This window comes from Dasypus novemcinctus, chromosome 3 (genome assembly GCF_030445035.2).
Source record: "Dasypus novemcinctus isolate mDasNov1 chromosome 3, mDasNov1.1.hap2, whole genome shotgun sequence".
Classification (NCBI taxonomy): Eukaryota; Metazoa; Chordata; class Mammalia; order Cingulata; family Dasypodidae; genus Dasypus; species Dasypus novemcinctus.
The window spans coordinates 97,129,904-97,154,276 of NC_080675.1; the positions used below are offsets into that span (position 1 = coordinate 97,129,904).

The 24,373-nt window shown below is 40.2% G+C and overlaps 1 protein-coding gene and 1 non-coding gene across 3 annotated transcripts; both read left to right on the top strand.

Moving 5' to 3' along the window:
* The first annotated feature begins 411 nt into the window (after positions 1-411).
* TTC5 (tetratricopeptide repeat domain 5) lies at positions 412-24,373 on the top strand. 2 transcript variants are annotated; one of them, XM_004482681.4, is made up of 10 exons: positions 412-492; positions 5,424-5,556; positions 6,512-6,723; positions 7,116-7,266; positions 8,861-8,952; positions 11,895-11,951; positions 12,515-12,661; positions 12,836-13,050; positions 18,394-18,538; positions 20,311-24,373. In XM_004482681.4, the coding sequence occupies exons 1-10, from the start codon at positions 442-444 to the stop codon at positions 20,428-20,430; spliced, it is 1,323 nt and encodes a 440-aa protein (XP_004482738.2). In that variant the 5' UTR covers positions 412-441; the 3' UTR covers positions 20,431-24,373. The 2 variants fall into 2 exon arrangements, with proteins under 2 accessions (XP_004482738.2, XP_058149824.1); XM_058293841.2 differs by lacking the exons at positions 18,394-18,538; positions 20,311-24,373 and adding an exon at positions 14,366-14,651 and having other exon boundaries at positions 414-492.
* Positions 13,408-13,609, top strand: LOC111761713 (small nucleolar RNA SNORA73 family). The gene has a single exon (XR_002794991.1). It is a non-coding gene; the product is annotated as a small nucleolar RNA SNORA73 family (small nucleolar RNA).

A 24,373-nucleotide genomic window follows, 5' to 3' on the forward strand; every position in this document is an offset into this window, starting at 1 on the left:
GAAGCCTAAATTAAACCACGGACTGTAGTTAATAGTTTTATAATTAGTGCGCTAGCATTAATTGTTAACATGTTCTACACTAATGTAATGGGTTAGTAATAGGGTGGTAATGGGAATCCTCTATTTTATGCATGATTATCTGTAAAGCCACAACTTCTCTATTAAAGAAAAAAATGTGCGTTATTGAGCTGGCAGCATTTTGTTTCTAAGATTCGGGGAAGAAACATATTAACTTAAAAGCAATTTATAGACCGTCCTTTTTAAACCGTAGGCATTGGCTTAAATTGGCTTGCGCAATGTCCTTCCTTGAAAACAAGCTCCTGTACTCAGCTGCAGGTAAGCCTCCAGGCCACGAGACGTCGCCGTGCCTCCAAGACGGAGGTGGGTTTGCGTCTCTGTGGTTATAAAGTTGGGGGCGGAGATGCTCAGAGTGGCTGGGAAATGATGGCTGATGAAGAGGAAGAAGTCCAGCACATCGTGCGGAGATTACAGGTCGGATCATAGATAAATTATATATGTACTTTTGCTACTTTGGGAGGAAGCAGGGAGCCCAGTGTACGCAGTGCCTGCGAATTCCTTGGCACACCTACGACGCTGCATAGCGTGCGGCGGTTACTATAACAACTCCCACGGGTGCAGCCGCGGCAGCGAGGCGAGCCTTGGGCGCCAGGGGAGGGTTGCAGCCGGTGCGAAAGGCACTCCTGCTGCTCGTCTGCCTACCCTTTATTTCAGCGCTGTGTTGGAGACGATTTGTTGCTGCCGGCTTTGTTCCTGTACGTTCTTAGGAATTTTTTTGTTTCTTCTGAATTCACCCGTAACAAACAGCCTGTATATATGTATGGCAGTTCTGCATGAGGTGTTAATCACAAATTGTTTTGACCTCCACAAAGACCGATTTTTCGACACTTTGAAACTGGCAGCAGTCACAGTATTGGTCTGCATCTCATGTATCCTGATGACTTCCCTTAGGACTTAAATAGTTGTGTGGGTTTTTTACCCACTCTAATTCCAACTTGGGGTCTGATGCAGACTCCACCAGTCCACAGTTGACTGTAGTTGAGACTAGGACTGGTCTTTTGTGGTGGCAGTAGGATTTAGCTAGTTGCTTGCCTCTCCCTTTCTTTAAATGATCGAAGGTTTTCCTTAAACCTCTGAAACTCCATTCTTTGTGTTCTAAGTTAGCCTAGAATTTACATTTAAATTTAAACCTATGAAAGCCTTGTAAGTTGCCTAACATTGGTGAAATTTGTTTCTTGAGCAAGTAGAGCTTTTTCTTACATCTAATTTGGATTAACTTCATTATATTCCCTAGTGTGGACAGGCTAAAGGAGAGGTTCTCAATCCTGGTTCTGTGTTAGAAACATTGTTTGTGTATATATGTTTGTTTGTATATAAGTATAGAACACATTCTGAAAAGGTACAGTAAACAGTGATTATCCCTGAGGTGGTTTGGAGTGATTCTGAAAAATGTTTTACTTTATGTTTTTTACATAGTCTTATTTGAATTTTAAGAACACCACACACACATTCATTTTGCCATGAGAAAAAGTTTTAAAAATTGTTCAATTCCAGCAAAACAAAATGACAAAACCAAACCATTTTGTGCATGTTAACTTTAACAATTAAAAACAAAAGTACAATAAAACCGTCTCTAAACACCCAATTTACAGACAGGCTGATTGTAGGACAAAAGGAGGTGGGTTGTAATCTGTGCTGAGAACTGTCTCTTCCTGGCTTCTAGCTGGCCAGTGCCCTGAGTGGCATGGTAGAGATAGTTGGGCATTTGAGTTGGATAAGGTAGATACAGGAATGCAATAAAGGAGTGGAGGAGAGGTGAGGAGTAGTTAGTGATGTGGGATACCTGGAATAGTGGTAGACTTTGATTTCATTGTTATAGACATTTTGGGGTAGAAAGGATGTATAGAAGGATGTTTCTCAATGTGTGTTTTATAGATGCTTTCATTATATTTATCTAGGGTGCTTGTTAAAAATGAAGAATTTTGAGTTTCGCTAAGCCTATTAAAATCAGAACTTCTGCAGACTGGTGCCTGGAAATACTCCATACAGTAAAATTTGAAAAGCTCTACTGCAGAGGGTGCTAGTCTGTTCTTTTTTGGTACAGTTTGTGTGTGTGTGTTTAATATGACAGTTTTATTGAGGTCTTAGTCATACCATACAACGGTGGTATTTAGTACATTCACAGAGTTGTGCAACCGTAATCACTTTCAATTTTAGAACGTTTTCATCAGTCCAAAAAGAAATGTTTACCTTTTAGCAGTCACTCTCCATTCTGCCCCAACCCTTAGTCCCTGGCCACCATGAATGTACTTTCTGTCTCTATAGATTACCCTATTCTAGACTTTCACATGAATGGAATTACTTATGTGGTCTTTTGTGTCTGACTTATTTCACATGCATAATGTTTCAGTGTTCAACCAAGTTGTAGCATCTACCAGTACTTCATTCCTTTTAAAAAAAAATTTTTTTAAACAAGTATTTATTTATTTATTTTTAGATTTATTTATTTCTCCCCCCCTTGTTGTTTGTGCTCGCAATCTGCTCTCTATGTCTGTTTGTTGTGTGCTCTTTGTGTCTACTTGTCTTCTTTTAGGAAACCCTGGGAACCAAACTCCAGACCTCCCATATAGGAAGAAGGTGCCCAGTTGCTTGAGCCACATCCTCTCCCTGCTTGTTGTGTATCTTGTTGTGTCTCCTCATTATGTATCCTTGCATCATCTTGTTTCATCAGCTTTCAGCACCAGCCTGTTGCATCAGCTTGCTGTCTTGCTCATCTTCTTTAGGAGGCACTGGGAACTGAACCTGGGATCTCTCATGTGGTAGGCAGATGCCCAGTTGCTTGAGCCACATCTGCTCCACTTTATTCCTTTTCATGGCTGAATGATATTCTGTTTGGCTAGACCACATATTATTTATCCACTCATCCATTGATAGCCATTTTTGTAGTTTCCACTATTTGGCTATTATGAATAATGCTGCTATGCATGTTCATGTAGAAGTTTTATGTAGAGATATGTTTTCAATTCTCTGGGTATGTATCTAGGAATAGAATTGCGGGCCATATGGTAACTCTATGTTGACCCTTTTGAGGAACTGTGAAACTGTTCTCCATAGTGTCTGTACCTTTTTATGTTCCCACTAATAAAAGAAAAACTTTTCAAGCAATTTAGGATCTCATAGCTTTATTTATTTATTTGTTCTTACAGTAATACATGTACTTCTTTGTTAGTATATCAAATTGCAAGATCTAGTAGCTATGAACAGTATTTCAGGATACCTGTAGCACTGTAATATACCATAAAAAGTCACTGTAATTTGTATTGGTGAGAGAGTCACAGGTACTGCTTTTACTGTTGTGATTTGTTGCCAGCATTCATAATAGGGAGTAAAGCTAAATTTCAGTTATATTCATGAAAATAAAGATGCAATATTTTCCTCCATTACATTTACAGATACCTCTGTCTTCTATCCAGGTTAGGAACCCCAGCTTAATGGGTAAATTCAGGACACCCCTGGAGGCCAGACCTCATTTTAGAAATTTCCCCTGCAGTGAGGATGGACATTCTGCAATGCTTCTTTCCTCATTGTTTTCATGGTTGTTGTAGGAGATTCCTACCTGGGGCATGTATGTTTAGGCTGTGTTGTCAAATAATAATATCTGAAAACTGTTCATCAGTGCAAGTTCCAGCTTCCTTGATGGCTTCTGGGTTGTAGAAATCTGTATTAAGAACAGATGTGTTAAGCTGAACAATTGATATCACAGTCTTCCACCTCAGAGGTCAGCAGAGTGTGGCACTGTGGGATGTCCATGGGCTGGGGCAATGTGTCCACGATGGTGAGGGGACAGACCTGGGGCCAGCTCTCCTTGGCCAGCCATCCCTTCTTCAGCGTGCAGGCCTCCTGGTGTGTTGGACAGATGGGGGCCTGCGTGTGTGGAGAATATTTGTACTCTTGAGCCGCCTTCTAGGTCGAGTGGGTAACTGTCTGAACCAAAGGAGTTCAGGTCCCCACAGGTCACAAATGACACAATGATGCAGGTAGGACCATCCCGCTGATTGAAATCTGGGTCATAGGAGTGGTCCATCGGGAGTTTGTCAGGTCTGGCATGAAGCCCTAGGCGGGTCATAACCCTGACAGACAGCCAGGTCCTCAATACTTTAGACTGGGTAGCTAGGGAAAGCCTCTCTGATCAAAGTTGATGTTTGAGCTGATAGATCTAAATGATGATGAGGAATGAACCATGTAGAGAACTGGGGAAGAGTATTTCAGGCATGTGTAAGGGCCCCAGGGTAGGATTGAGCTTGGTGGGTTGGAGGAACTAAATACAGGACAGGGTGGCGGGAATGGTGTTAGAGGGAGAATGGTAAGGAGTGAAGTTTGTGGCAGGGTGGGTAGTGAGGGGTCAGCTCGCGTACAGGGCCTTCTAGGCCATGGAAAAGAGTTGGATCTTATTCTAACTGCAATGGGAAACTATTGGAGGGCTTGTGATATGATGTACATTTTAATGAGGCAGTTCTGACTGCAGTGAGTAGAATGGGACAGAGTAGAAGCAAGGTGAACAGTTGGGAAGCTACTGTAATAGTCCACACAAGTAATAAGGCTGCTTTAGACAAAGACATAGTGGGATGGAGACAGCAGGATGGATTTGGGATGTGCTGTGGAGGTAGTTGGTAAAATCAGATGGGTTTAATTATGTTTTTGCTGCTGTGTGGTTTCAGGAAAGAAGAGATCATGGAAAAACTTTGGTGTCATAGGAAGACTTAAAGCCTTTTAAAAGAGAATGAGAACGTTTACTTGCAAAGAATGCAGGAGAGCTAGGGGAAAAAAAAATCAAAACAAAAACTCTGAAAATATACCAAGGTTATCAAGTTAAAATTGATCTGCTCATTGTGGAAAAGAATGACTTTCTCAACATGTTTATCATATTCACAAAGGTCATGTATTTTTTGACATCAACATAGGAAAAGTCAGGGCTAAATTTGTTTTCATTAGGAAGTCAGGTTTAAGGGTAAAATTAAAAGTTTTTATCCTTTGGGCACCAATATCAGATAGGATAATCTTACTAATTTTTGGTTAAGTGCTCTCCCCCTCCTGACCATGGCATGTGAAGTGCCATGGCATGTGAAGTGTTTAGTCATACTGAAAGTCTTGCTGGGGCTGGGGGAAAGAGAACTATATTATGAAGCCCAGGCTGGTATGGGACGACCTGAGAATGGGCCTGGGCCAGTGGCAGCTTCCCTCATGATCTGTGGCATTTTGATAGATCAGACCACCTGCCTATTGTGCTATTCTAGGTGAGAGAGGGAATCGGTATTTTTAGGCCAAGATCTGGTATGACTAGTCAGTCTCAAATTTCGTTGCCTGGTGTTCTCTCCTTCTAATGTTACCATCCTTACACTTCCTAGGAACTGGTGGATCAGCTCTATTCATTTCGAGACTGCTATTTTGAGACACATAGTGTTGAGGATGCTGGGAGAAAGCAGCAAGATGTGCAGGAAGAGATGGAGAAGACTCTGCAGCAGATGGAGGAAGTAGTGGGTATGAGTCTCAAGAGACCATGCTGTCTCCTTGTCCTTCACTGAAATGTGATAGAGTTTTGCTGTCTCTCTTTTGCCTCTTTGAGATGCTACTTGTGTTTGTTACAAGGTGGTACAACAGAATATTTCTTCTAAGGGCCCCTTTTGGGATGGTGACCTTTCAGTTCTTTAAATTACTTTTCCTAAAGTTTGATTATGGCAAATTCTGTGGAATAAAAGAGCATATATATTGCCTTTTGCAGTAATCTTAATTGACCTTTCTGCCTCTAATTTCTTTCACCTCCAAATCAACTTCTATAATGACCATGGCCACGGCTGTCTTTCTGAAATATTACTTTACAAATTTATTCTTATCCTTTTCTCTGCCTCTTTGCCCAAGTGTCTTCAAAGATTTCTACTGGCTGAAGTTTAAGCCTCTTAACCTGGTAGTCAAGTCTCCACCATTTCACTTTTTTCCCTATCCTCATCCTCTGAGTGTGTACTTACAGATGAACCTTTGTTTCATCTAGATTGGTCCATCCATTCTCCCATGAACATGTCATATAGGTTTCTGCCTTTGTGTTTTCATTTTTATCATTTTATAACCTGGAGGGTCTGGTCTTCTCTCTTCTCCTCTTGACCTTTTAAAGCTGGTCCATTTTAAGCTGGTTTGTTGGCAGTATATCCTAATCTCTTTTCCACTATTGTTTTAAGTTTTTATGCACATACTTTGTCATCTCTGCCAGACTGTAAACCCATGAAGGCTGGTGATAATGCTTTCTTTGTTAACCCGCTAGCTAACATAGTACTCTGCACATAGTAGGCTTTAAATAAATTGTTTGTTGTTAAAGATTTCCTTCAACTCTTTTATTCCTACATCTGGCATGGAGTTATTTCTTGAGAGAAAGTGCCCTTTTCTTATCTGTGATACTGTCTAGGTTTTTCCACTTTTCTTTATCTTTTTCTCTTCCTTCTAGGTTCTATCCAGGGTGGGGCTCAAGTCCTGATGCTAACTGGGAAGGCACTGAATGTGACTCCTGATTATAGCCTTCGGGCAGAGGAGCTTCTTTCAAAGGCTGTGAAGCTGGATCCCGAGCTGGTGGAAGCCTGGAACCAGCTGGGTGAGGTGTACTGGAAGAAAGGGGATGTTGCAGCTGCCCATACCTGCTTCTCAGGAGCCCTCACCCATGTGAGCTGCCCACTGTCTTCTCAGAAAACACAGATGGGAAGGATGCCATCTGGTCCTATGAAGTGCTCTATGACATGATGGCCAGAGTAGAGCTAGGATGGACCTAAAAGAGCAGACTCAGAAGGGAGGCAGGGTGGGGGAGCAGACCTGGATGAAGAAGATAGGGACAGGGGCCAGAGAAAGAGAGAAAGTGACTGGGTCAGGCTTAGGGGTAGATAGGAAGTGAAGAAAAGTTAGCCAACAAACTGATCCTTGTAGATGGGCGTCCAAGATGCAGATGACAGTAAGAATTAAGAGGAAAAACTAGATTTAGAAGAAGACTGAGATCAGAATACTCCTGGAAAGGCAAAGTCAAATCAGGAAAGTTGAGTATATGTTGTTTCTATTTGCAGTGTAAGAACAAAGTCTCCCTGCAAAACCTGTCAATGGTGCTTCGCCAGTTGCGGACTGACAGTGGAGATGAACATTCTCACCATGTCATGGACAGTGTCCGACAGGCCAAGTTGGCTGTGCAGATGGATGTCCATGATGGTCGCTCTTGGTGTGAGTGCTTTCAGAAGATCTCCAAGTTTTAGAGCAGTGGTTCTCAGCCATGGCCATACACTGGAAGCATTTGGAGCCCATTTACTGAGTCTAACTCTTAGGGTGAAACCGGTGCATCTTTGTTTTTTGAAGAAGCCTTGTATCAGTCAAGGTTCTCCAGGGAAATAGAACTGACAGGATATATATGTTTTGTTTTGTTTTTTACTGAGGAAGAAAAAAATATTTAATATTTTTGTTGTACAAAGGATGTATATGTTAATGAGACTTACTACAAGAATTGGCTCATGTAGCTGTGGGGATGGGTAGGTCCAAAATCTGTAGGAAGGCTGCAAGTTGGGATCTTCAGTGAATTCCCCAGGAGAAAGTGGCTGGCTTAAGTAGAGAAAGAAATGCTTCTTTCTAACTGCTGAAATCATCCGTTCTTCTTTTAAGGTCTTCTGCTGATTGGATGAGACTTCTCTTATTGTTGAAGACAGTTTCGTTAGTTGATTGTAGATGTAATCAGCCATAGGTACAGTCAATTTTCCGATGATTTAAATCCATAAAATACCCTCAGGGTAACAATTAGACCAGTGCTTGCATGACCAACAACTTGGCATCATTACCTGGCCAAGGTGACACATGCATTTAACCATCATAAGCCCCAAAGGTATTTTGGTAAACCACTATTCTAGGAACTCTTGGATACCTTGATCCAAGAGAGAAAGTTTATGTTTTCTTCTCCATTTCTTTTTATAACTTGAGTGATAGCCACCACTTAAAATTTCCACATAAGTAAGGCAGGGCTTTTTACAGTCTGTTCAGGTTTCTTCTTGGGGTCGATGTTTGTCTCTATCCTAGAAGAACTTTGAATATAGCAAATGTAGGGTTGTCATTGTTTTGTGTCAAATGTGGTGCTTTTTACACAGACTCTTTTTTTTTTTAAGTTAGAAAAATTTTTTTTCTCTAATAAAAAAAATTATGAGGAAACTACAAAGTTCCCATATACTCCCCCTTTTTTTTTTTAACACTTTGCATTAGTGTGCTATTAATGTTACAGTTGATGTAAGAATATTATTATATTTGTATTATTAGCTGTAGTCCATAGTGTACTTAGGGTTCATTGTGTTGTACAGTCCTATGGTTTTCTTGAAAAATTTTTTTATTATAATAACATATACAACCTAAAATTTCTACTTTTAACCACATTCATATACACAGTTCACTGGTGTGTACTACAGTACACATGTTGTACTATAATAACCACCATCCATTACCAAAACATTTCTATCACCCCAAAGAGAAATTCTGTATCAATTAAGCATTAACTCTCCATTTCCTACTTCCACACTGGCCCCCGGTATGTTCTAGTTTCTGACTCTGAATTTGTTTATTCTAATTATTTCAAATCAGTGAGCTTATACAATATTTGTCCTTTTATGTCCGGCTTATTTCACTCAATATGATGTCTTCAAGGCTCATCCATGTTGTTGTAGAACTTCATTCCTTTTGATGGCTAAGTAATATTCCTCACATGGACCTTCAAGGGTGACCAAAATAGGTCACATCTTGACCTTGGTCTCTGAGGTGATCCATCTCTGTGTTTCTCTTTCAGATATTCTGGGGAATGCATATCTCTCTCTCTACTTCAGTACTGGCCAGAACCCTAAGATCTCCCAGCAAGCCCTTAGTGCCTATGCCCAAGCGGTAAGTACTTAGGTCACCCAGGCCTTATGAAAGGAGGCAGCAACAGAAGCAGTTGTGCCATTAAGTCCTTCTGTGAGGGAAGTGGACTCGGCCCAATGGATAGGGCCATCTACCACATGGGAGGTCCATGGTTCAGACCCTGGGCCTCCTTGACCCGTGTGGAGCTGGCCCATGCACAGTGCTGATGTGCGCAAGGAGTGCCCTGCCATGCAGGAGTGCCCCCCGCATAGGGGAGTCCCACGCACAGGGAGTGCGCCCCATAGGGAGAGCCACCCAGCAAGAAAGAAGATGTAGCCTGCCCAAGAATGGTGCTGCACACGCGGAGAGCTGACACGGCAAGATGATGCAACAAAAAGAAACATAGATTCCTGGTGCCGCTGATGGGGATAGAAGTAGTCACGGAGGAGTGTGCAGTGAGTGGACACAGGGAGCAGACAGCTGGGGGAGGGGGGAGGGAAGGGGAGAGAAAAAAAAAAGTCCTTCTGTGGACCTTTATGCAAGCAGCCTGCGTAGTGTTTGCTGGCATTCAACATGTGCAGGTTTGCAAAGCTTTGTCTGCAGAGGTGACGTTTCTTCTTTAAACTGAGTAGTAGCAACTACTTGCAGTGTGATGCTTCAGTGCTAGGCAGCTTGTTGAGCTGTCTAGATTCCTTACAGGCATATATAACCAAATCACAGAGCCCACCTCAACAAATTCATGTTTGTTAATGGGAAAAATTATATTAAAATAATGCTTATTCCTATTTGTGTACATTTAAAAAGATACTGATTTAATGTTAATTGAGTGTTATCACCAAATTAACCATTAGATAATATGGCTCTGGATTTCTCTCATTCTCAAATAGAAAATAACGTGTAGCCCATTCTGCGTCTCCTGTAGGAATTAATTCACTGGTGCTCATTTTTACTTAGGTTTTTAGGCCATTTTTATGTTGATAGTCACTTGTATGATGGTTTCCTTTAGACTTTCACTGCTGGATTACTCCTTATAAGATTCACATTGGCCTTCAGAGCACTTTTTATTTAGCCTCCTATTCAGAGAATTGGTTTTAAATTGCCATACTTATTTTACTCTGTGTGGTAGAATAAGTTACAAACACCCAATATTCATGTTTACAGTTCAGGGACTATCCTTTTTTTTTAGTCAGGAACTTTTAAGTAGAGGAAGTATAGTTTCATTTGTTAACGTGATGAATGTTTATATTTTAAGAAATAATATGGTATGCTCCTTTAAGATTTTAGCTCTTAAATTCTTCACGCAAACTGGATTTTTAAACATTTGAAGCAATCAATTTAAACTATTTTATTTTATTTTTTATTTATTTCTCTCTCCTTCCCCCACCCCAGTTGTCTGCTCTCTGTGTCCATTCACTATGTGTTCTTCTGTGTCTGCTTGTATTCTTGTCAGCAGCACCCGGAATCTGTGTCTCATTTTGTTTTGTTTTTTTAAAGATTTATTTATTTATTTCTCTCCCCTTCCCCCCTGCCCCAGTTGTCTGTTCTCTGTGTCTATATGCCATGTGTTCTTCTTTGTCCGTTTCTGTTGTTGTCAGCGGCACGGGAATCTGTGTTTCTTTTTGTTGCATCATCTTGTGTCGGCTCTCCGTGTGTGCGGTGCCATTCCTGGGCAGGCTGAACTTTCTTTTGTGCTGGGTGGCTCTCCTTACAGGGTGCACTCCTTGCACGTGGGGCTCCCCTATGCGGGGACACCCCTGCGTGGCCTGGCACTCCATGCGTGCATCAGCACTGTGCGTCGGCCAGCTCCACACAGGTCAAGGAGGCCCCGGCTTTGAACTGTGGACCTCCCATGTGGTAGACGGACGCCCTAACCACTGGGCCAAGTCTGCTTCCCTGTGTCTCATTTTTGCTGCGTCATCTTGCTTTGTCAGTTCTCCATGTGTGTGGTTCCACTCCTGGGCAACCTGCACTTTTATCATGCTGGGCGACTTTCCTTATGGGGTGCACTCCTTGTGCGTGGGGCTCCCCTACATGAGTAACACCCCTGTGTGGCACAGCACACTTTGTGCGCACCAGCACTGCGCATGGGCCAGCTCATCACACGGGTCAGTAGGCCCTGGGTTTGAACCTCGGACCTCCTATGTGGTAGGCAGACACTCTATCTGTTGGGCCAAATCCGCTTCCCAATTTAAACAATTTTAACTCATATTGTTTGTGATGTTGCAGTGTGTCAGGCAGTAAAGAGAAGTAAAGAAAATAAAATGAAGGTAGCTAAAAGTTTCTTCAATAGCACATTTGTCTATACTGCCTCGTAGTTTCTGACCATCCATTAAAATTGGAGAATTAGAATTTGACTTTCAGTGAGTGTTTTAAGGAGACTTAGATGTAGAAACATGATTCTGCATGTGTCTGAAGGTAGGCTTATGGGCACAGGAAATGCATTAAATTGACATTTCTGTTCTAGGAATTCCTCATACCAACATCTCACTATTTTAAAAAAATTATCAGAATGCTTTCACATATTTCTTCTTTTTTTTTTTTTTTTTACCCCCCTGAGATGGCTCCCTCATCTGTTTGCTAGTTGTTTTTGCTGGTTGTTTGCTCATTATTTTCTCCTATTCTGTTTTTTCTTTAGGAGGTACCCGGGATCTCCCATGTGGGCACTCAACTGCTTGAGCCACATCCACTCCTCTATCTTTATAATATTGCATGGATAGGTTGTAATCATATTTTAAAGTCTCACACGTACAAAAACTATTATATAACTGAGGTTTTAGGGACTGAATATAAATCTTTGGGTGCTATTTTGGTATATATGGTTGTTGGTAGCTTTATATCACACAGTTTTATGTAACAGAGTGGGTTATAGGGGTAATATTTTAACAAGAAAGAAACTAAATTTTTCTAGGGAGGAATCCAGAACATGTTGGACATATTTAAAAATTGAGATAGGATGTACTGATTATCACTTCATCCCACTCTAGGAGAAGGTTGACAGGATGGCTTCCAGCAATCCTGACCTTCATCTGAACAGGGCAACGGTAAGATTTGGGGTTGGCGGGGGGGATCACCTCAAGGTTTAATAAAGAAACCACTGGGGCCTTACCCTGTGAGGAGAACTGAGTATATGTAAAGACAAGGTTGGTTAAAAACTACCAGAGGAAAGCCAAATTATTTTTAGGATGAACTAGCTCATTTTGACTTCAGTATCTGGCGTGGTCACTGGAAGGAGAAGTGACTATGCAGGTGGGAGGGTACATAGAGAAGTAGGGGATAGTTTAGAAGACTTCTCTGAAATCTATTTATATATTAAAAAAGTGACCCAGAATATGCAACTTGGTTGTTTTAGATTTTGGAAGTTAGCATATTTGAAAGGAAAGGAAGTTAGTATCTTTGAAAGCTTTGGGGTTTTCATCACCTTGGCCCAGCAGAAGGATGTAAGGTGTTACCAGGTCTTTCAGCTGCTTATGGTAGGACAAGAAAAATAAATGGGAAGGAAAACAGCTTGCTTCTCTAGATTCCTAGCCCTCTGTCTTTGCTCCCTCTGGCATAATTTGTGTTGGATACACTTACAATTGGGAGGTTTTTGTTAATTCTTGTGCAGTTGCATAAATATGAAGAAAATTATGGGGAGGCCCTGGAGGGCTTCTCTCGGGCTGCAATGCTGGACCCTTCCTGGCCAGAGCCCCTGCAACGAGAGCAACAACTCCTGGAATTCCTGGATAGACTAACCAGCCTCCTTCAGAGCAAGGTAAAGGTATTTAAAGGGCTGAATGCTGCTGCTATTCTGGGTTGGTAATAAAATAAAAATAGAATAGGCTTAGGTGGTAGTGACCTGATAAAGTAGTCAGTGGGATGGAAGGACTAGTTTCTCAAGAAGAGTGACTAGTTTCTAGCTTCTTATCTATTGCCCCTTCCTTTGCAGGGAAAGGTGAAGACTAAAAAATTGCAGAACATGCTGGGAAGCTTGCGCCCAGCCCACCTAGGCCCTTGTGGTGATGGGCGCTATCAGTCAGCCTCTGGGCAGAAGGTGACCCTGGAGCAAAAGCCACTGAGTGCTCTGCAGCCTGGCATGAACAGTGGTGCTGTGGTACTGGGAAAGGTGGTGTTTAGTCTTACCACAGAAGAGAAAGTCCCCTTGTAAGTGTCTCTTTCCTTTCCTCTTTTTTTACACTTTTGAACTAATTGCCCTCGCTTCCTAGCCTTTCTCTGACATCTGAGGACATTGTTAGTACCTCTTTCAGTGACTGCCCCATGTGCAGGTAATGCCCAACCCTCTTTTTTTTTTTTTTTGAGTTTTAATTTAAAACAGTTTCATTACTTATAATGAATGATAAATCTTTGATAGTTAAATTGTACTGTCATTTAGGAAGCATTTATTCTTAATATTTATATAGACTTGAAGGAAACTTTGTATACTTATGTTTTCTGTTCTTCAGTTCAGAGCAAAATTTATGAAGAGAAGGTCTAAATGCTTACAAATCAAAACCCAACTTTCCAACGTGAATACCCTGGGAAGTCACTCTCCCCGGGCTCTGTCCTGGTGGCGTAGGGGAGCATAGGGTTCTGCCCAGTGATGTACAGTCCCATTCCATGACGTTGGAGAGGAAGCCGGGCCTCATGCCTGCACCTACATATTCCTACAGCTTCTCAGTCCTATGGACAATGCCTGAGGAGACAAACCATGTAGGAAACATATCTCATATTAAAAATTAAAATTCAAAGACCTTAAAAAGGAAACAACAACAATAACAACAACGACAAAAAACCAGCTGGGTGGGAGCGGATGTTGCTCAAGTGTTTGAGCGCCTGCTTCCCATATACGAGGTTCTGGGTTCAGTCCCTTGTATCTCCTAAAAACAAACAATAAACAAACAAGTGAAAAAACCAGCTCTCATTTGGGAACAGATGTAGCTCAGTGGTTGAGCTCTTGCTTCCATGTACAAGATCTTGGGTTCAATCCCTGATACCTCCTAAAACAAAAACAAAAACCAACCAAACAGAAAAACCCAGCTGGGTTAGAAATGAAATATAAAGAGACCTAAGTCTATACACAGCTGGGCTGTAAAAGTATAGGTGGTTTTTAGCTTATGTTTTGGGTATGAAAGCAATTTAGGGAAGCGGATGTGGCTTAAGCATTTGGGCTTCCATCTCCCGAATAGGAAATCCAGGGTTCGATTTCTGGGGCCTCCTGGTGAAGGCAAGCTGGCCCACATGGCGAGCTGGCCTTAGTGGAGAGCTGGCCCACACAAAGTCCTGATCCATGCGAAATGCTGACCTGCATAATGTGTAGACCTGCATAGCATGCTGGCCCGCGCAGGAGTGCTGGTCTGTGTGGAGAGCTGGTGCAGCAAAATGTTGCAACAAAAAGAGACACAAAGGAGAATAATAAGAGATGCAGTACATCAGGGAGGTGAGATGGTGCAAGAGAATGATCACGTCTTTCCCACTGCAGTAGGTCCCAGGATAGGTTCCCAGTGCTGCCTAAAGACAAGCCGACACAGAAGAAGACACAGCAAATGGACATAGAGAACAGAGAGCGAGCCCAAAACAATGAGGGGGTGGGAGGGGAGAAAAAAATAAATATTTAAAAGAAAAAAAAGCAATTTAGCTCATCTCAAGAAACAAAAGCAGGTGCTATAGTAAAGCAGACCCATGAAAACTCCAATCAATTATTTTTACCATGCCCTTAATTTTCCCTCCTGGTTTCTTATCTTCTCTTCCTGGGTCTTGAGTGGAGTGGAGGCCAGTGAGGCCAGTGAGGCTGTGGAGGAAGTGTCAGCAAACATGAGAAAGGAAATCCAGCCATCACTATATAGATAGTTCATCCAAACTGTTCAGCCACGTACCTGTAGATAAATCCAACTCTTACAGAAAGAAGAATAATTCCCTGAGAAATCTGTTCAGCCAGCTTCTGACCTTTGTAATCTCTTTTCTTGGGCAGAGAGCCCAGATGCTCCAGCATGATTGGTGAGGGAGACAGGCAGTGGGGCACGAGCAGCATGCAAGGGGGTGAGGGTGGACACGGTTAAGAGAAAGCCGGAGTCTGCCATGCAGTCTGGCTGGCCTGCTGAGCCAGGAAGTGTAATGGGTACAGCATTGCGCAGCCCCTCTAACAGTCTTTTGATCAGAGGACTTTGTGGATCCTGTCCTGGCCAATATTATCCTGAGCCTGATGGTTTGTGGATTCCTACAGGCTGTGTTTTTAGTAAGATAGAAGGAAGCCTTGAAATTCTCTATTTTATAGATCACCTGCCCTTTGGTGTTTTCATAATCATTGAAGTTGAAGGAGGGAGAATTTTCAGTCCTGTTTGGACTTGGTTATATGTAAGGCAGCTCTGGTAGGTGAGCTTTGAGTTAGGATTTATGGCCTGGTTGAGTTTTTCTCTCATTAACAAATATTTGAGCATCTGCTATATGTGCCACATGTTGTAGGGAGGGAAAAAAGAAACATAAAGGTAAAGGGTACTTATAGTCTAGCAGAGGAAATGAGTTAAGAAAATTTATTTAGAAATATGTTTAAATCTTGAAAAACTAGGATATGGCCAGTGTCTTCACTCTTTGGTCCCTTACTGCTTCCTATTTCTGGCTGACTGGTTTCTTCTGTTTTTTATAGAAATGTTTATTTCTAGGATCACTAGGGTCTTTTCTAAGTACATGATCTAGTGACTTCCAGTACATAGCACCATAGCATTCTGGTTTATCTGTTATTGTTTCCTCTCATATTCCTTTTGCTTCATCCAAACTGAAATAATCACAATTCCATTACATTCCTGAGCTTTCTTCTTGGCATTTTTCTAGTGGTGTGTGTATTTGATGAGTTGAAGAATAAGAAGATAGTTGAAAAAAATTTAGTTAACTGGAGCAGACATCAGAGCTAAGATAAATGAGAAAGGGGTGTAGACCAAGGTAGATTTTAGGGGTCCTCAGGAACAAAGAAGTCTTTTGCCTCTTTTTGGTTTATCTTTTTTTTTTTTTAAATCCAATTTCTAAGTGTTTGGTTCCTAGTACTCTGTTTTTGTCCCTCTCCTCTTTTGTCCCTATATTAGGATGGCAGATAGGTACCAACTTGGATTAGTTGGCAGTGACTGCTAGACATATTGTATACTGAAGGAGTCAGATGCTCTGACTGAATTCGCCAGGAGAGTGCTCAGCCTGATTGTAATGTCTGCTGTGAATTCAGGTGCAGAGTGATGGCATGAACACTGATTCTTTGTCATCTCCTCTGTAGACCTTCTACCTTGGTGATGTGATATATAAGTCCAAGGCTTTGGCTACTTACTAATGTTCACAGGTGTATCTCCAGCCCAGGTCTCATTTCCAATTTTTGCATTCCTATATCTAACTGCCTGTGGGCTCTAATCAGACATCTCTAACTCATATATTCAAAATTGATCTTCTCATCTTTCCTTCTAAACCTGTTTCTCCTTCCTTCATTCCCTGTCAGTGAATAGCACCACCTCTACTCTGTCCCTTATTTAAGACTTTTAGAAGTCATTCTGGACTTCTCCATTCTTCTGCATCAAGGCAATCACCAACCCTATGGATAATCTTTTAGTCCCCATCTCTGTCTCTGCTGCCTTAATTCAGACCCTCATCACTTCTCCAAACCATTCTCTGTGACTCTTCCCTGTTTTCCCTCCAGTGTTCCACAGAGCTGCGGGAGAAATCTTTACAAAATGCAAACCCTTATTAGCACTTTGTAGCTTTTAGGCTAAAGTTTGAACTCCTTAACTTAGCATACAAAGCTCTTTTTTATTTTTTTAAAGATTTATTTATTTATTTCTCTCCCCTTCCCCCCCCTTGTCTGTTCTCTGTGTCTGTTTGCTGCATCTTCTTTGCCCGCTTTTGTCGTTGTCTGTGTTTCTTTTTGTTGCGTCATCTTGTTGTGTCACTTCTCCGTGTGGGCGGCGCCATTCTGAGCAGGCTGCACTTTCTTTCGCGCTGGGCGGCTTTCCTTACGGAGCGCACTCCTTGTGCGTGGGGCTCCCCTATGTGGGGGACACCCCTGTGTGTCATGGCACTCCTTGCGCGCCTCAGCACTGCGCATGGGCCAGCTCCACACGGGTCAGGGAGGCCCTGGGTTTGAACTGCGGACCTCCCATGTGGTAGACAGACACGCTAACCACTGGGCCAAGTCCGCTGCCACAAAGCTCTTTTTGATTTGTGTTCAGTTTACATCATCTTTTTTCACTTTCCCACATGTACCTTTTTTTTTTCCCAACCAGGGGACTATTTTATAGATCTCTGAATAACTACTGTCATGCCTCTATACCTTTAGGCACAATTACTCTGCCTGGATAGTCCTTTTGCTTCCTTCTTGACATGGCTAACTATCTCCCTCCCGCCCCCCATTTTATTATAAAAAATCTCTTAGAGCAAGGTTAGAAGAATTTTACAGTACCTATGCACCTACCACCTAGATTCTAACATTAACATTTTATTATACTTAGTTTATCACATATCTGTCTCCTGCTATTCATCCATTAATCCATCTTATGTTTAGTGCATTTCAGAGTAAACTGCAGAAATCCGTATATTTTCCTCTAAATACTTCAAAGCATGCAATCCCTAACTAGAGTTTAGTATCTGTTTATAATTGTTTTCTTTTGGCATAAATTTTTTATATAATGAAATATTCACATCTTAAATGTACATTTACTGAGTTTTGGCAACTGCAAACACCTGAGTGACCCTAACCCGTATCAGGATAGAGGGCAGTGCTGTCAGCTGAGGTAGTCCTCCTGCCCCTTTCCCATCATCTCTGCCCCCAAACCTCCAGAGGCTTTTTATTTTCACTGAGGATTCATTTTCCTCTTTTAAACCAGCTACTTTTTTATCCTTTAAGCTTCACTATGAAGTTTACTTCCTCAGAGAAATCTTTCCTGCTTCCCAGTTTTGATTTAAACATTTCTACTCCCGGTTCCCACAGCCATATCTTAACCTTTACTGCAAGGGAAAAGCTATTCTAGCACCTATCACACTGCACTGTAAGTATTTTATAGTTTAATTGTCTGACCATGCTGGACCGTAAGCTCATTTATAGCTGGATCAATCTATTATTGTAAAGCACAATACTTGACCCATAGTGGGTATTCACTGAAAGTTTATAGAATTAAATGAAATTGACAATGATACAGGGTTTGGTGAAGGATGTGACAGTGGAATTGATAGACCAGGAATGCCTCATCTGCAACATTTTGGGAGAGTTCATCATTAGTATTTGTTGAATGGCCTCATTGTGGGTATGTCCCAAGTTCTTGGCAAAGTGACAGATTGCTGAGTCTTGTGCTTATTCTCTAAGGCTATATGACAAATTGACACAGATGTACATAATGATAGTGCCTGCCATGGGTTTTCTCAATAAGTAACTGAGAAAGCATTTGCTTATTTTGCTAGTGTTCTAAAACTTTTTTTTTGTGCTCTTCTTTCCTGCCCACATTCCGTTTTTTCCCTCCTTCTTAAACCTTCTTAACTTGGCAGTACATTTGGCCTAGTAGATTCAGATGGCCCTTGCTATGCAGTAATGGTGTATAATATGGTGCAGAGCTGGGGAGTGCTTATCGGGGACTCTGTGGCTATCCCCGAGCCCAACCTTCGGTTTCATCAGATTCAGCACAAGGGGAAGGTGAGTGATGGCTAGGATTCTTTATCTGCTTATGGGCTCTGAAAGTAGAATCAAGTTTAACTCTTTAAAAAACAGTAGGTGTAGAAGTAGTGCATTGTGGGGAACTACTAGTAAGAAAATTTTTAATCATGAGTGGAATATTTTATCCAAGTGTTTATGAACATTTCATTTTACATATTGCACAACATTGTTTTGAATTGACACATAGTGTTACTATTGGTGGTGGTGATGATGTTGGTGATGATAGTTAACATTTACTGAATACTTATCTGAGTGCTAGTCATTTTGCTAAGAGCTTTACTACCTTCGCTGGCTTATTTCATCCCCACTAAAACTTTATGAGGGTAGGTATCTAACCCCTCTTTTACCTTCTACATAGGGATTTGGCCAACTGTGGCCTACTGCCTGTTTATGTATGGCATGTGAGTTAAGAAATGGTTTTTACATTTTTATATAATTGATGGAAATCAAAAGAAAAATAATATTTTGTGACATGAAAATTAGGGGCAACTCAAATATCGTTGTCCAAAAATAAAGTTTTATTGGAACACAGCCACACTTATTTGTATACAGTAGCCAGTGCCTGTTTTTGCATTATCTTGTCAAAGTTGAATTGTTCATTGCTGAGACAATATGGACCACAAAGCCTCAAATATTTATTCTCTGGCCCTTTACAGAAAAGTTTGATGACCTCAGATCTAGATTATTTCCAATTTTTCCCTGTTATAAGTACTACAGTCACCTTTTCTGTATCTTTGCCCATATCCATGACTATTTCCTTAAGTGAATTTCTAAAATAGAATTCTTGGGTCCAAAGGGTATCTAAAATTCTAAGGCTTTTGAGACATATCATCAAATTATTCTCTGGTTACTAATAACTAATAGTGGATTGAGTAATTGTTTCCCTGTAGTTATTTCAACTCTGGGTAGAAATTTTAAAAAATTATTTGCTAAGTTCCTATGAAAAATACAGTGTCAATACTGTTTTAATTTGGTTTCTTAATTATTAGTAAGGCTGAACTTTTAAAAAATGTGTTTATTGGCTATTTCTATTCCTTTTATAAATTGCCAGTTTTTATCATTTGTTCATATTCCTATTAGGGATTTTTTAAAAAGTATATTTATGGGACTTCTACTTTGTATTCTTACTTTGACCTAAAAGTTTAGCTTCCTTTACTCTCCCAGTGGAGTGATAGAATTTTTTGATGAAGATCTTTCAGCTACATGTTTTGCAACTTAAAATAAATTTGAACTGGCAAAGTGAACTGATACCTTTTCTTTAATTAGGATAATGTCTATAACCACTCAGTCTGTTTTTTCCTCTTGATATAAAAGAGAGAAATAACTGACTTATTTTTGGCAGATTAGAATCTCACAAATACTTAGACTAGGAGTTTCTTAGAATTTCCCTGACCTCTGCTGGTTTCTACTTAATTGCCAGTGAACGCTGTGGAAGGACAGAGTCTGGGAGAACTGGTAGCATCCTATAGCTAGGCAATGCTAGGAAGGTCGCTTTTTTGAATCGGAGAACTGCCCCATTCTCTTTATGACACTACTGGCACCTTATCTGTCACAGATTTTCCTTCTGAAGATTGATAACTTTGGGAAAATCCCCTCCCCTTTGTTAGCTCATATTTGTCTAACATGAGACCAAGGCTTAAGGGATGTATATACAGGGTAGGGGAGGGAGGAAGTCAAAAGTGTTATATTATTGTGTAGGAGTTGCTTCCAACTTAGAATCTGTTTGAATCTCTGTATGTCTCTCTTTTTAGGACTATTCCTTTTCCAGTGTTCGCGTGGAGACGCCCCTCCTGCTGGTGGTGAATGGGAAGCCCCAGGGCTCCAGCAGCCAGGCTGCTGCCACAGTGGCTTCACGGCCACAGTGTGAATGACCTGTCCTGATTGCAAGCTAAAGAGGGAATGGAGGCGAGAAGATAAGCTCAAGGACTTGGCAGCTAGACAAGCCAAATCCAGCAACTTAATTGGAGTTGCATGGGTGGGGTGGGATGGGAGATATTTTACATGAATATTCTCCCTTCCTCTGCCCTGTAAGACACTTTGTGTCCTTTCTTTCTCTCCTTCTGTCACCGTGTTTGAGCTCTCTCCTGGACCGCACATTCCCTTGGTATATCTCTTCTGCCTCTTTCACTGCTCTTTATGATGTTTTAGACAAAGAGTATTGAATTGGTAGAAGAATTGGGACCTTGTCATGGAACAAAGTCCCCAAGATTCTTGTTCTTGCCTCATTCCTGAGCCTTATCTGTATATATCAGTTCAGTATTTATTGCTAAGGGAGGGAGTTTTAATTTTTCAGTGGTCTGGTTTTTGAGCAATTTTTATTGTTTATTTTAAAAATTTAGATCCTTTCCCTTCTCTGGGGCATTAACTGAATTAAATTCATTTGGAAAAAAAAAAACCTGTCATTTGGCCTTCTTTGTTCTTCTCCAGGCTTGGATTTTTAGTTTTAAGGTTACTTCAATCTATTAGAGTAATAACCCTCTTTTTTTCCCTACACAAAATCGGTTATTTCTCTTCCAGTTAAAAGACTTCTGGCAGTAGACAGCCCGGGGCAGGAACAGCAGCTCTGCCAAAATTGTTGGGGACCAGCTTCCTTCTATTTCCCCATTTTGTTATCCCTAGGTTGGCCCTTGTCACAGTCTAAAATGACAGAGCTGTACTATTATAATACTGTTACTAAGGGAAAGACCAGAGAAAGCTAGATATTCCGTTTCATTACATTCTAGCAATATGTTTGACAACAGTTTCTCTTAATATCCCTGTGGAAAATATGGAGAAGTGTGAGGTAGGACTAATAACCAATTGAGTAGCTAACACTAGAGAGTATATGAATGTATGCAGATTAATTTGGAAGACTTACATTGATGTGGCTTAGGTCTTTGTCCTTGGTCCAGCCCTGTTCAACTACTTTTGAGTATCATTGATGACTCACTAAACTTATAAAGAATGTAAAGCTCAGTGGACTCCTCAGTGGATGGATGATAGAAAAAGGATTTATTCCATCTAAAGAATCTTAATAAGATGAAATTTTGGAGTCTCTTCATTTGATCTCAAAAGCTAATTTTCTAAGGTTTATTTTCAATGTCATGTATGAAAAATACTAGGGATTTTAGTAGATTAGATTAGGTCAATATGCATAACCAGTGTGATAGAGTTGCAAGAAACACTCCACTTCTGTGACTGGATCAATCAGTCTATGGTAGCCAGAGAGAGATGTTTTAATACAGTTGTCAGACCACACATGGAGCCTTGTAGTCACTTGTAGTATCAGGTTTTGAATCCTGTAGTGCTAGAAGAGTAATCAAGAGCTGGGTGTGGGTTAGGTGGAGTGTAAAAACATCTCCAGAAATGGCTAAAGTAATGAGAAGATGGGTGTCTGTGAGTGTTAGAGGTAGTAAGAGACCCAGTACCTGTTCTCCTCTTATTCTAGTCTTGAGAAATTCTGGCATGTTCTGTGCAGGGCCAGAGGGCAGAAAAATGACTGTGGGTGAAAGCTAGTGAGTAACATTAAACATTTTATGATGAAATATATATACAAAAAAGTATGCAAGATATTTATGTACATTTTAAAGATTAGCTATTATGACATGTCCACTGGCTTAAAAACTAAACACCCATGGTATCTTAGAAGCCTTCATGTGCCTCTACATGATCTTGTCTTATTTGCTTTCACAGTGGTACAATATCTCATTGTATGATTATGTCGTAATTTATTCATCCTACTGTTAAAGAATAATTGGGTTGTTTCCAGTTTCTTTGTTATCAAGACAGTATATTATCAATATTCTTGTACATGTTCCTGATGTGCAAGTCTAAGAGTTTCTTTTACAGCAGTGGTTCTCAAAGAATGATCCCCAGACTGACAGCATCAAAAATGCATATTCTCAGCTCCCAACCCAGACTTCCTGAATCAGGAACTGGAGGAGGAGACCGGTAATGAGGTTCAGCAAATGCTTCAGGTGATTCTGATGCACATTAAAGTTTGAAAACCACTATTTCAGTATTGTTTCAAAAAACGGAATTGCTGGGTCATAGAATATACGCGTGCTTAACATTTTTGAGATATGCCAGACACTTCCAAAGTGAGTGTACCACTTTATGTTTCTGCTATTATTGGATGAGCCTTTATAATGCTCCCCCACCTTTCTATACTTGGTGTTGCCTTATTTTATAGGTGTTGCAAAGAAAATAGGTACATATCTCTCCTTGTGGCCTTAATTTGTATTTTCCTATTAATGTGGTTGAGTATATTTTCGTGTATTTACAAGCCACTAATATTTCTTTGGTAAAATGCCTATTCATATCTTTGCCTCTATTGTATTGGATTTCTAAATTGATTTGTAAGAGTCTTTTTTTTCTGCCCCCTGGACTATTTTTTGGCAGTTTATGTGCTGCAAACATCTAGCAGTTTTTAGCTTCACATTTACTTTCTTTATTGGATCCTTTGCTGAACAGAAGTTCTTAATTTCAATGTCATTGCATTTATCAGTCTTTTCTTTTATGGATAGTGCTTTTTTGTGTTTTAAGAAGTCCTTTCCTATTATGAACTGTTAAAGACATTCCCCTCTATTTTATGAAGTTTTATCATTTATTTCTTACATTATCACTTTACTTTTTAAAAAAGAACTGTTTTATTGAGATATATTCACATACCATACACTTTAGCCAAAGTGTACAATCAATGGCTTTTGGTATAGTCACAGTGTTGTGCTTTCATCACCACAAAAAATTTTAGAACAATGTCATTACTCCAAAAAGAAAAATTCCACACCCCTTAGCAATCACCTCTCAATCCCTCTATCCTTCCCCAGACCTACATAACCACTAATTTAACTCCATCTTTATAAATTGATTTATATTTACCTTTTATATAGATGGAATCATACAATATGTAGTATTTGTGTCTGGTTTCTTTCACTTACATAATGTGGTTTTGTTTTTTTTTTCGCCAGATAGTAACATCTTATAAATTGACATACTATTACTTTTCTTTATGTTGTGATATACCTAGCCATTTTTTCCTAATGAACAATAAATTGTCCCAGCACCTTCTGTTAAAGAATCTGTGTTTTCTCCTTTAAAGCCTGGTCTGTCCTTAACAACTTTTCATATATGTGTGGCTGTATTTCTGAGCTCTGTATTCTTCTATCTTATTTATCTGTATCTATGCCAGTCTCACATTGTCTTATGGTTTTATAAAAAGTTGGTATCTAGTAAGTCAAGGGTCTTTCATGCTCTTCATAAGTGGCTCATTTCCATTTTACAATCGGTTTTAAATTTCACAAAAAAAAACTCCTTTGGAATTTTGATTTTGTTACATTGAATTTATAGGTCAGTTTAAGAAAAGACATCTTCATGATATTGAATCTTTTTATCCTTAATTTTCCTCATTTATTTAGGTCTTCTTCAGTGTCTTTCACTGAATATAATTGTATAGTTTTTCCAGAAAGTCTTATATATCTTTTATTAGATTTATTCCTAGCTACTTCATATTTTATAATGCTTTTGTAAATGGTATCATTTTAAAAGTTACATTTGCTAATTGCGCTTGTGAATAGAAATGCAACTGATGATTTTATGTACTTTTTGTAGGTGTTAATATTTAGAACGAGATTTCTAAATGTTTGTAGATTCCTTTATGTATCTTTGTTACCAATTCTTTTACTTTTTATTTCCTTACCTTTTCTGTACTTGTTAATACCTCTAGTGTGTTGAATAGAAGTGGCAACAGCAAGCATCCTTGTCTTGTTCCAGTACTTAAAGGAAATATTTTCAACATTTCATCATTAAATAAAAATGCTATCTCTTTTTCATATA

Excerpts from the sequence above, each read along its gene's own strand:
- TTC5 (XM_004482681.4), top strand. The coding sequence starts at position 442 with ATGATGGCTGATGAAGAGGAAGAAGTCCAGCACATCGTGCGGAGATTA. Across the intron at positions 5,557-6,511 it reads GCAGATGGAGGAAGTAGTGG|GTTCTATCCAGGGTGGGGCT; the intron begins GTATGAGTCTCA and ends TCTTCCTTCTAG. Across the intron at positions 6,724-7,115 it reads TCTCAGGAGCCCTCACCCAT|TGTAAGAACAAAGTCTCCCT; the intron begins GTGAGCTGCCCA and ends TTCTATTTGCAG.